The sequence below is a fragment of the Amblyraja radiata genome, chromosome 20 (genome assembly GCF_010909765.2).
Source record: "Amblyraja radiata isolate CabotCenter1 chromosome 20, sAmbRad1.1.pri, whole genome shotgun sequence".
Classification (NCBI taxonomy): domain Eukaryota; kingdom Metazoa; phylum Chordata; class Chondrichthyes; order Rajiformes; family Rajidae; genus Amblyraja; species Amblyraja radiata.
In genome coordinates, this window is record NC_045975.1 from 6,425,040 (window position 1) to 6,438,511 (window position 13,472).

The 13,472-nt window shown below is 42.6% G+C and overlaps 1 protein-coding gene across 1 annotated transcript in view; it reads left to right on the forward strand.

The window, feature by feature from the left end:
• ccnd1 (cyclin D1) overlaps positions 1-8,822 on the forward strand; it is a 28,323-nt gene extending 19,501 nt beyond the window's left edge. Inside the window, exon 5 of the mRNA XM_033038703.1 lies at positions 4,990-8,822. Coding sequence (XP_032894594.1) covers positions 4,990-5,145 — 156 coding nt within the window. The 3' untranslated portion in view covers positions 5,146-8,822. The remainder of the gene's footprint in view (positions 1-4,989) is intronic.
• Positions 8,823-13,472: the final 4,650 nt, after the last annotated feature.

Genomic DNA, 13,472 nt, shown 5'->3' on the forward strand with positions numbered 1-13,472 from the left:
CATCCACCTTGCTTGACACCCGAGGCAGTAATGGGCAGGGGGGATGGTCTAGTTGAGTTTATTGTATTAGTTTTGTGTATCGAGGTACAGTGAAAAGCTTTTGTTGCGTGCTAACCAGTCAGCAGAAAGACTATACATGATTACTATCGAGTCATTTCACAGTGAAGGGGACATGTTTTACAAATGACATGCACTATTGTGCTTCTTGCCTCTTGAGAGGAAGGAGGGAGAAAGAGCAAGGGAGAGAGAGGGAGGATTCCAAAATGGCTTCTACATCATCATCTGGTGCTAAAAGCAGGAAGCAGCCGTTCAAACAGCAGTATACAAAGAGATGGCAATGAATGCATTGTCAAGTAAGGTGCGTAGAAGACATGTCAATTGGGAGCAAAGTTATGCATTCTTGTACTCGTACATGGGTATGACCCCACATTAAAATAACACTTTTTTCAGCAAAATGGCACCACGTAAAAATACTGATTTCCTCAGCAAAATACTGATTTTCAGGTACTAGAATACTGAAATGCTCTGACAAAACTTGGCAGCTCTGACCCTATCAGTAAATTGATTTGGTCATTGAGGAAGAAGGATTGAGGGGAAAATAGATAAAATGTTGCCATAGATGGCCTTATTTGGTGATTAAAAAAATATTTGTTTCCAGAAAGGAATGTAAAGGCTTGACAACCTAACAGCGCCAGTATTCGGGATCGAACCCGTGTCTGTGGCGCTGTACAGCAGCAGCTCTACCCCTGCGCCACCGTAACGTCTCGCAGCCAGTACCGAAAACGCATTGCAATCCACGCAATTTGTGGAATTGCAATTCTCTCATCGTACTTTCTCTAAAGACTGGCACGTTTTGTTCGAAATGGCCACGGTATTTTGTGACTGTTTCGGGAATAACTTGTTGAAAAATGCTCGTGGGTTTTGCAAGTCTTTGGAAGAAAGAATTGGATGGCCAAGGTTAACGTTTGCCTTTAGATGGACAAGAAAAGTTGGAATAACTCAGTGGGACAGGCAGCATCTCTGGAGAGAGGGAATGGGTGGCGTTTCTGGTCGAGACCCTTCTTCAGTTTGCCTTTAATTGACGTCTTTAGTTTCCCTCCCCCCTCACTCCTCCCCTCTCCCCCCCCCCCCCCCCCCCCCCCCTCTCTGCCCCCCCTCTCCTCCCCTCATGCACAGTTGGTTAAATAGACTTGGAGGCTTTGAATGAATCTGTAGGGAGTAAACGTCATGGCTGTGAGGTGGGTCACCTGACTCTTTGATGTTAGACAATAGGTCACTATGTTTAAATTGTCGAGAGATATCATCAATGATCTTTGTTGGGGGGGGGGGGGGGTGAGAGATGGTGAGTTAATAGAATGCGCATTCTTATGTTGTTCTGCCTATATAAGGGTTGGGAAAGATTTAAAGGAATTGAGCGCTTTTTATTTTACACTGAGCGGTGAGTGCTTGGAACACTCTGGTGCTTGAAGCAGATACAATAGTGGCATCTAAGAGATTTTTGGATAGAAACATGGATATACAGAGAACGGGGGGGGGGGGGGGGATATGGATTAACTGCATGCATGCAGATGAGGTGGTCTTGGCGTCAGAGGTGAGGTGGTCTTGACAAAAAGTTTTGCACTGTACACATGACATTAAACTAACTGCAACTGATGGGCATTGTGGTCTTGGGGTTGGGCCCCATCTTGGAAGCATTATCTCATTGGTGACCCTTGAACTATCCTTGATCGAACTTTACTGGCTTTACCTTGTACTAAACTTTATTACCGTATCATATATCTATAAACTGTAAATGCCTCGAATGCAATCACGTATTGTCTTTCCGCTGACTGGTTAGCACGCAACAAAAAGCTTTGCACTGTACCTCGGTACACGTGACATTAAACTAAACTGCAACTGATGTTCGGCATGGACATTGTGGGCCGAAGGGCCTGTTCTTGTGTTGCACTGTTCTATGAATGGCTGAGGGGATCTCGGACCTTAAGTCTTGTAGTATCTGATAAATTGTTGGCGGTGAGTCTGGTACTGCACTGATATCTCCAAAGTCGGAACTGCTGTGAAATTGGTTCGGATTAACAGTGCCGCGTGGACTGAATCAAATGCTTGTGGCAGGGCTTCACAGTTTATCTATCTACCTAAAGGCAGGATCGGGCCGGGAATGAATTGAGAATGCATTACAATAAATCATGTTCTGTGCTGCGTGCACCGTGTCCCTGTGTTTGCATTTGATGTCACTGTTCCAAAGTTGACCATTGACTGTTTCTTCCCACTGTTATTTCTGGCACTGCATGAAGTGGATAATTCATAAGTTCATGAGTGATAGGGGCAGAATTCAGTCCATCGAGTTCACTCTTCCATTCAATCATGGCTGATCTATCTCCCTCCGAACTCCATTCTCCTCCTTTCTCCCCATAACACCCGTACTAATTAAGAATCAATTTCTCCCTGATTGTCCCCCAGTTGTCTCTATCTCAATTGTTCCTATTACAGAGAAGCATAGAAAATGGGTGCAGGAGTAGGCCATTCGGCCCATCGAGCCGGCACCGCCAATCAATATGATCATGGCTGATCATCCAGAATCAGTACCCCATTATGGGGAGAAGGCAGGAGAATGGGGTTAGGAGGAAGAGATAGATCAGTTATGATTGAATGGTGGAATAGACTTGATGGGCCGAATGACCTAATTCTACTCCTATCACTTATGACCTTATGAATGATGTATCTTCAAAATCCATCCTTGCACGCGAAAACATTTAAAAAAAAAATATTTTACAAGTAAGGCTGCTTTTAACACTGTCCTGCAGTTGACAGACTGAGCTGTGCAGAGCTTAGGTAGGGTTGCCGATTGTGGCTGGCAGTTCTTTGAAGTTGTCATCTCTATACCCCATTGTGGACATTGGACTTTGTCTGTGGAACTAATGCGCTGCAATGCCGAGCACCATGTTCTGCACTCAGTATCTTCCCCTTTTAGTTTAGTTTATTGTCACGTGTACCGAGGGTTCAGTGAAAATTTTTTTTGCGTAAAGACTATACATGATTACAATCGAGCCATTTGCAGCATATAGTTTTGGGTATAAAGATTTAAGAGTGTGGAGCGATTGTGATATGTGATTGTAGATCCGCTTCTATGACCAACACACAAAGAGTCGTGTGGCGAGTGGTCTACAATTGGAGGCGTGGGTTCGAATCCCACTTCTGACACCATGTTGAGTGTTGACCATACAAATAACGAAAACCTTACACCAGTATAAAGATCCAAAGATTTTATTAACTACATAACAAGCATGACTACACACTTGCACATTCAACTTACACTAAAGGAATTCAGCAAGCAATGATAACTGCAACACTAGTGGGCGTAACTACAGAAGCATGACTCATGAAATGAGTGACACTAATCTACAGCTTGGGTGCCATCTTGGAAGCAAGATTGCTCTTCCTATTGTACCGTGAGTTTGAGTTGATTGTATTTATGTGTGGTATTATCTTGATCTGTTTTAATAGCATTCAAAACAAAGCCTTTCACTGTACCTGGGTGCACATGGCAATAATTAACCTGAACCTAGAACTATCTAGAGACTGCAAAGAATGGATCCACTGGGCTTATATTCACTGGAATTTATGATGAGGGCGATCTAATAGAAACGTATAACAATTAAGGAATTGGACAGGATAGATGCAGGAAAAATGTTTTGAGTAACTCAGCGGGACAGGCAGCATAGCATATCTGGAGAGAAGGAATGTGTGACGTTTCGGGTCGAGACCCTTCTTCAGACTATCTTGTTACTTAACTATCGTCCAGGGATCTAGACTAAGACGTATGAGTGTGAATTTTGCCATGGGAGCCAAGGACATGCTGGTTTGTATGTTAATTCCCCCTAATGTGTGGGGAGTGAATGAGAAAGCAGGATAACATAGAACTGGTGTGAACGGGTGGATGATGGTTGGCGTGGACTCAGTGGGTCGATGAGTTTCTTTCCATGCTGTGTCTCTAAACTAAACTAGGGTGGCATGGTGGCGCAGTAACAGAGTTGCTGCCTAACAGGGCCAAAGACGCGGGTTCGACCCTGACTATGGTGACCGTCTGTACGGAGTTTGTACGTTCTCCCTGTGATTGTATTGGTTTCCCCGGGTTCTCCGATTTCTTCTCACACACCAAAGATGTGCAAGTTAGCCGGTTAATTGGCTCATGTAAAATTTGTAAATCATCCCTAGTGCGTTGGATACTGTGAATGAGCGGGGATCGCTGGTTGGTGTGGACGGTGGACAGATGGGCCTGTTTCCGCGCTGTATCTCTAAACTAAACTAAATCTAACGGGCCTGTCCCACTGTATGAGGTAATTCAAGAGTTCTCCCGAGTTTTCCCCTGATTCGACCTCGGGGAATGTCCATAGCGGGTCCGTAGGAGTTCGTGGATGTCTCGTAGCGGCTCGTACGAGTAACAGTAGGTACTCGGGAAACCGGTAAACTCGTGACGTTTTTTCAACACTGTGAGAAAATGTCCACGTAAAAAAAGACTCACGATGAAAAAAATTGTCACTTTTTACTCGTACGAGCCGCTACGAGACATCCACAAACTCCTACGGACCCGCTACGGACATTCTCCGAGTTCGAATCAGGGGAAAACTCGGGAGAACTCTTGAATTACCTCGTACAGTGGGATAGGCCCTTAAGCTTTAAATGAAAATGAATCAGATAATTCCTTGGAAACATTTTATTTAAAAAAAACTCCAATGCGGTATTTTCTGTCTCCTGTTTGAATTTTCTTTAAATTTTTTGTCTTCTTGTCTTTGCCTTCCATCACAGTGAGGAATGTGTGGGAGTCACTGTGGTGGATGTTCATGTTAAAATGTGCGTTTGAGTGATCTGTTGCTTTTAATTGTAAGACTGACCTGGCAAATGAAATTCCTCGTATGTTGCAAAACATACTTGGCGAATAAAGTGCGATTCCGATTCTGATTTTTCTCTACTTGTTCGCCTTCTACACAGGACTGTTTACGAGCCTGTCAGGAACAGATCGAATCCCTGCTGGAGTCCAGCCTCCGCCAGGTACAACACACCAGCATATCCCCGGAAACAAAAACTCTTGAGGATGAACTGGACATCTCGTACACACCGACCGACGTGCGGGACGTGAACCTATGATGACCGACAGCGCGATCACATGCAAACTCACAAGGAAATGCTCGCTATATATATATATTATATATCAAAAAAAAAACATCATGACCTCCCCTCCAAAACATCCAGCACATTGTAAAAAAGAAGGGAACGGCTTCCTTTTTAGCTTTCAGTGCTCCCATCCTTTCACCAAGCATTACATACGAGTAGTCTGAAAACTGTAAAAAGGCAAAGAAAGGCATTCGCAATGCTGAACACGAGACATGCCACAAAACACATGCCGATTATATGAGACGTTAATGAAATAGTGCTTTTTTTTATATATACAAAAAAAAATTAAGTGTTTATGCTTCTGCGTTTTATAATAATAGATAATAGAAAATGTCATTAGGGGAGCTATTAGATCTGATTTTTTTTTTGAGTGTGAATGAACCATTTTTAATGTAGAAGAGGGTTTTAGGTAGTAACAATTTTAATTGTTTATTTTTCTTTTAAAAAAAAGAAAAGGAAAAAAACATGTGAGGAAACAATGCATAGCTTTTACAGCGAATTAGACCTTTCTATACTTGCTTGTCTATGTGTTTAGTCACTTTATAATCAGTGTGTCCCGATGATGATTTGATTCCTTTGTGCTTATCCTCTTCACCTTATAAATGGTTGATGTAACCCATTTTTTGTGTATTTTTAGTTATCAGCATTATAATATGTATTCTATGGAGTCTGTGGATAGCCTGGACAAGATTGTTGCAAAGTTCCACATTATTCAAACAGGCCAATTTTACTACCCAAGGCTAAATACCTAATTATACACACACTTACTAATGCTATAATATCTTTTTAAAAGTCTTGGTCTTTATAAAATTTTATTTTTACTTTTATTTGTTTGGACAGAACAAACCTATATAAATAGAGTGCTAGCTGGAGTCTGCTCTTCCTGCTCGGTTAAGGACAGGTTTGATCAATGGCCTTTCTTTCTCAAACCATTCCATTTCAAAGCACTTTCAGTCGGTAGGTTTTTTTTTGGAAAAAGTCCTCTTTTTTGTTGTTTTTTTTTTCTTCCTTTTGTGTGGAATTTTTTTTTTTTTAATTTTGAGAAGAAAAAAAATGGAATGGTTTAGAAATATTAAGACGCTTGTGTTTTGCAAAGCAAGTAACGTTGACTATGGTGACGGAGAAGGGGAATGAAACTTGGATGTGACGTTCTGATGAATGGCATTACATTCCAATCAAAACTGCTGGCATTGCTGAATTTATTTTAAAGATAGAACGAACAGTGTTTAGAAATCATTCATGTGCCAACTAATTTAGAAATGGGGCCTGTTTAGATGTGTTTTTCAGGTTATATCAGCACGCATAGATTGTAACCATATTGTTCTGGAAGCTATTTACTTAATTATCCACAATGAAAGGAACTCCATGTAATTTATTTATAAGGTAATGTAGATCTATTTATTGTAAGACTGAGGTAGAAGAAGCTTCCAGTGGAAAGACATCAAAAGTTCAAGGCTTGTGGCGCAGTTGTAGGATCTTACACCTTGAGCAAAAGTGACATCCACCCAATAAGAGTTTTTTTTGAAAAAGTTCGAAATGCCGCGGGGGGCATTACAGAAACTAGAAATAAGAAGATCCTTAGGACAGGGATTTCTCGATGGTTGAGGGGGTATTCACGAGGTGCAGTTGTTATTGTGACTAACCCACCCCCCCCCCCCACCCCTTCCTCCCTTTGCAGACTTGAGTGTCTGCAATATTGTGTGCAACGGGGGGACAGATGCACAGACCCAGTAAACACTCACGAGGGGGTGAAGGGACACACTTGCACTTGATCTCAAAAGACGATGGTCTGTGGTTAACTGGCAAGTAGGGGGGGTGGGTGGGTGAAAGTTACACTTGAGAAAAACCTGTTTATATATTTTTTATCTCTGTTAAATGGCATTGCAAGTGGTTTTGGGATTGGGAGATGGTGGTGTTCACTACTCTGTCCGCCTAACCTCCATCAACATGGAAAATAGTCTGGGGATGACTCACCCGGTGGAGAAAGTGGACTGGCCACCTGCTATACAGATCGGCCAAACTAACCGGCATCTTCACCCGACGGGACTTCATTATTTTCCTATGCGAGTTTGGCCCGTTCTTCTTTGCTGCACCCAATTTATTATTATTTTTTTAAAGTTATTATTGTTATTTTTTTTTTTTCCTTTTGCTCTCGATAGTAACACGATTTGAAATAACCGGCTGGGAAGGGAACTTTTGAGCTGCCCTTTCTGGAGATGCAGGCCGCGGTCTCTCTCGAGGCCAGGCTCTCTTTATTCCCTCGTGTTCGGTTCGGTGTCGCGATGGAAGCGTGAGGCAATATTGGTGCTTCTAGGGCGAGTGCGATGAGGCAGAAATTCTGGATAAAGCTGCTGCTATTCTATGCCCCATGTGGAGAACGCTGGTGGAATGGACTCATTGTCAGTTTGTATGTACTTCTTTAAAATAAGAAAAACTTCAGGCCCCATTTTGAGTATCGATCGAGGTCAAGAACCGACGTAGGTTTTGTGTTTTGTAGATTCAGTCTTGGACAAAAAAAAAGAGGTGCGTTTTAAGTCGTTCCAGTGTCTTACATCCCGGCTTCTAGATATTGATAGAAAATTTGCACATCTTGGTATGTACTGATGCTAGATAGTGGAGGGGAGGTGGAGAAATTAAACTCAGACTGATGATGTGGTGTGAGGAGCATGTGATGGAGAGATATTTGTGTGAAACTGCCATTTATGGTGTTGATTGTAAGTTATGGAGTGGTCACTCCTAATGAGCTGCTACAGAAAAGTTCCCAGCTTGGTTTGAAATTAACATTTTTTTTTTTTTTTTTTTGCTTTTCCTCTTTTTATAAAAAAAAAAATTTTAATCCTTTTTTGTCATTGTGTTTTGCTGCTATTTTTGGATCAGTTTTTATTAATGCCATATACTGCCATGTTATAGGTTTTTAATTTTCACTTAGAAAATTGACATCAGTTTTGTAGATTTTTTTTTTGTTTTTTTTTTGTTAATGTGATCAGTTCTTCTTAATGTGATTACTGCTCTATTCCAAAAAAAAAGGTTCCTGTTCACATTACCTCAAACTACAGTTAACCTGACCTTTTTTACACCGTGGGTTTTTTTTTGTTTCACATATTGCCTCATAGTCCTGTTTTACTGAAAACTGAAATACGTTATACACTTATCTGAAATGTTTCTGCCTGGGAGAGGAAAAAAAAATCCTTTCAGGATCCAAGATGGTTCTGATGTATAATGTCTGAATTTCAGGAGTATTGCTTACCTCAAGTTATTTCTGCATTTGGCATCTCTGTTCTTCTGAACCTTCCAGTTTTTAAAACCATAATGCTGCACATACCACAGACGTTGGTTGTACAAGATTGTGTACCGAAAAAGGCAGTGTATTGTATTTTTTTGTATTAAAAAGAGGAGAATCTGTACTGAAAGGCCAAAAGCTCGATAGGGGCCTCGCATACCGACGATTATGTCTGTTTTAAAAAAACAAACAAATGTTTTCACGTATTTTCAGATGGTCACAATCTATATAAAGCATTCAATTACAAATTTGTACTTTTATATTTTACAAAATGTCACTGTTCATGGTCTGAAATGCACATTTTCACAAACAGACCTGTACTAGACAAGTTTTCAACAGAATAGAAATAAACAGAAATATTTTGAAGCTGTCTGTGTGCTTTTTGCTTTTTTTGTTTAGAGCTTTGGATGACACTTTATTATCACATGTAACTTGTCACAGTGAGGTACTGTGTTTTGCGTGCCAGTTAGGTTATTGTCACGTGTACCGAGGTACAGTGAAAAGCTTTTGTTGCGTGCTATACAATTCATGATTACAATCGAGCCATTTACATGATAAAGGGAATAATGTTTAGTGCAAGATAAAGCCAGTAGTGTCCGTTCCGTTCAAAGATAGTCTGAGGGCCACAAAAGAGGTAGATAATAGCTCTGGACTGCTCTCTGGTTGTGGTAGGATGATTCAGTTGCCTGATAACAGCTGGGAAGAAACTCCCTGAATCTGGAGGTGTGCCTTTTCACGTTTGGATACCTTTAGCCCGATGGGAGAAGGGAGAAGAGGGAGTGGCCAGTGTGCGACTGGTCCTTGACTATGCTGCTGGCCCTGCCGAGGCAGCGTGAGGTATAAATGGACTCAATTGGGAGGGAGGTTGGTTTGTGTGATGGTCTGGGCCACGTCCACAATTCGCTGCAATTCCTTGCGGTCTAGGATGGAACTTTCTATGGAGCATCTGTACCATACCCAAGGTATGCAAATAATTGCCACTTATAGGGTGCTGACAAAGTGACAAAGTATTCCATTTAGTCCCAATAGCCCCCCTTTGTTCTCGGAGCCCCCCACCCCGCACTCTGGGTCTCCCTTCGTTCTCAGTGGTGCGTCTGATCTCTGACGCCTGTGTTTTTTTGGCTTGCTTGCTTGCTTGCTTGCTAAAATGGCACTTGTGTAGCATGGGGCATTGTATAGAGTGCAACAGGTTTAGTTTTGAGTTACAGAGTTACAGTTAAATCCACGGCGACCAATGATCACCAGGTACCAGATTTCCTTCGCACCATAGATGCTGCTGCACCCGCTGAGTTTCTCCAGCACTTTTGTCTACCTTCGATTTTCCAGCATCTGCAGTTCCTTCTTAAAGACCTATGATCACCAGTTCTATGTTCACCCAGTTTTGCATCCTATATTCACGCAGCAATTTACAGAGGTCTATTCACCTTCAAACCTGCGCGTCTTTGGAATGTTTGTAGATACAGCGTAGAAACAGTCCTCACCGACTAACGATCACCAGTACGCTGGTTCCATCCTACACACACTAGGGACAATTTACAGATGTGGATTAACCTACAAACCTACACGTCTTTCGAGTGTGGGAGGAAACTGGAGCACCCGGAGAAAACCCACGGGGGTCACAGGGAGAACGTACAAACTCTGTCCAGACAGCACCCTCGGTCAGGATCGAATCTGGGTCCCTGGCGCTGTGAGGCAGCAAACTCTACCGCTGCGCCACCCCACAACATGGGTCGTCAACTATGTTGAATTTGGCACGAGGTAGAATCGGGTCAAGCACATGGGTTGTAGAAGCAAGTCTTCCTCTGAGAGGGCCACTGGTTTGCATTCATTCAGCTGGGGATTAGCGGGTCCCTTCCACTGTAAAGATCCTCTCCATCCATAAGCAGGGGTTGTGGGTGTTAATAGTGAAACTGTATATATTATGCTGACTTTTTAGTTTATTATTTTAATATTTCAAAATAGACTTTATTCGGGTAATAAATATATACAATACATGAACCGTGCAAATAAATTCATCCGACATTTTCGGAGGCTATACAAATTATTCAATACAGCCTACATACATTGCTCAAATTTCCCTCACCCTTGCCATTCATGTGGGATCCCTTCCCTTATTTTGAGGGGCATCTCCACCTCTTGAGCGGGAGATTAGCCACTGGCTGGATCGACTGCATTCTGGATGCTGAAGGAAGTTGCAGTCTTCACCCCTTCATGACACACTGGTCAAACCTGAGTAGCACCTTCAGTCTGAAGAAGGATTTCAGCCCGAAACGTTACCTATCTCCTTCGCTCCATAGATGCTGCTGCACCCGCTGAGTTTCTCCAGCATTTTTGTGTACCTTCAGCAGCAGACACTGGTTCCACCAAGATGCAGTACAGAACGCCACAGGAGATCCTTTTTCCTCATGGCTATCAGCTATCAGCTATCGCCCTGAAACTCCTCTCCCCCTTCTGTCGTGGGGTAGACTGACTCCCCTCCCCCTCCCACCCCCCCCCCCCAACTCCACCTATCCTTCCCTCCGTAGATGCTGCCTCACCCGGTGAGTTTCTCCAGCATTTTTGTCTACCTTCCACCTTCTCAACCTTTGCACATCCCCAATCCCCATTCATCTCTCATTTCATGTATCTTGTGCTTTTATGACTGTTTTGCAGACCAATTTCCCTCCTGGGATAAATAGAGTTCCATCGTATCATATTAATAGTTGTTCACGAGTTCCGACCGAACGATGATTTAGGAATCATGCGTTTCCCATGTGCTTTTATTACATGTGACCAGTCACAGTGAGATTCTTTGTTTCCCGTACCGCACCCAAGGTACACAAAGAGTCGCCACGTCTAGCATGCCGGCAGAGTTACATCGTGATCCCACTTCGCCCCCAATGTGCCTCCTTTGTTCTCTGTCATTTCAAGTTGGGATGAATTGCAACGCAGTGGAGCGCTGACTGCCGTTGTGTCCTCACGAGGACTTAACTGGAAGTTGCTGTTGAAGCACTGGCAAGACACGATGGCGCAGCGGTAGAGTTGCTGCCTCATAGAGCCAGAGACCCAGGTTCGATCCTAACTACGGGTGCTGTCATTAATTTTACTTTTAGAGACAGAGTACTGAAGCAGGCCCTTCGGCCCACGGAGTCAGTGCCGACCAGCGATCACCGCATATTAACACTATCCTACACACACTAGCGACAATTTACACATACACCAAGCCAATTGACCTACAAACCTGTACGTCTTTGGAGTGTGGGAGGAAACCGAAGATCTCGGGGGAAACCCACGCAGGTCACGGGGAGAATGTACAAACTCCGTACAGACAAGTAATCATAGTCGGGATCGAACTCAGATCTCCGGCACTGTAAGGCAGCAACTCTACTGCTGCACCACCGTGCCAACTGTATGGAGTTGTACGTTCTCCCCATGACCTGCATGGGTTTTCATCGGGATCTCTAGTTTCCTTCTCACACTCCAAAAACGTACAAGTTTGAACGTTAATTGGCCTCTGCATAATTGTAAATTATTGTTAATTGGCCTCTGCATAATTGTAAATTGTCCCTCGTGTGTGTAGGATAGTACTAGTGTACAGGTGATTGGTGGCTGGCGCAGACTCAGTGGGCCAAAGGGTCTGTTTCCGCACTGTATCTCTAAACTAAACTAATAGTCACATGCCATGGTATGTCTCGAATTCGTTCCACAGCTCAAGATGCCATTGTGAATATTTCACAAAATACTGTGTTTAGTTTAGTGGTTGTAGAGAGATTTTAGACCATACAAGTCTATTTCTTTATTTGGACAGCACCAGTTAAAAACAACAGATTTTTCTTTCCCCTCTGAAAGACTTTAGTGAGAATTAGTTTTTACAGTCACTCAGTAATTTAATGTCCAGATTTACAAACACACGACATATTAAGCCAAATTTCCAAACACAGGCCATATTTTCAGATATTTAAAATATTTAAATTCTCAATCTATACTGTTTGCGTTTGAAGTCAAAATCTATGGACTTTAACCTCTGAAGGAAAAACTTTAGAAAGAATTCTAGTAAGAAGGTCAAAATGGCTTCCCTGTGTGTGGTTATTTGAGATGGGCAGCACAGTGGTGCAGCGGATAGAGTTGCTGCCTTTCAGCTCCAGAGACTCGGGTTCGATTCTGACTACGGGTGCTGTCTGTATGGAGTTTGTACGTTCTCCCCGTGACCTGCGTGGGTTTCCCCCGGGTGCTCTGGTTTCCTCCCACATTCCAAAGACGTGCGGGTTTGTAGATCACTTGGCCTTTATAAGTTGCCCCTAGTGTGTAGGATGCGAAACTGGCAATAACATAGAACTGGTGGCGGGCGGGTGATCGATGGTTAACGTGGACTTGGTGCGCCAATGGGCGTGTTTCCGCCCTGTGTCGCAAAACTCTGAAATAGCCACATTTTCTGGATTTGTGCACGGAAACTGATCATTTGAGAGAAGGCTGTGGAGGCCAAGTCAATGGATATGTTTTAGAGTGGAGATTGATGGATTCTTGGTCAGTACGGGTGATAGGGGTTAAGGGGAGAAGGCAGCAGAATGGGGTTGAGAGGGAAAGATAGATCTGCCATGATCAGTGGCGGAGTAGACTTTTTTTTTTTTTCTTTCTTTTTTTAAATTTATTTTATTAGAAGTTAATACAGTACAAAACAATACAGTGGCAACTATGTCATACCGTAATCCATTCTATGTACAACCTCTAGTTTTATGTTATGAGAAGGAAGTAAGCAAGTAAACAAGAAAAAGAAAACAATAGAAAGGGGAAAAAGTGGAAAAATAGATGGTAGAGAGTAGAAAAACGTGAAGTGTGTATATAAAAAAATCAAAAATAAAAAAAATAAAAAAATCAAAAATAAAAAGGAGGAAAGTAGAAATAGAAGAGAAGGCCCCTTAAAAGAGAATTTTTCAAATCTATATTCGGAGATGTAAATCTATCCACGTCATGAACTGAAATCAGCAATCCTTATGGTACCGCTGCATCACATGATTCCAAAAAGTCGATGAAAGGAGACCAA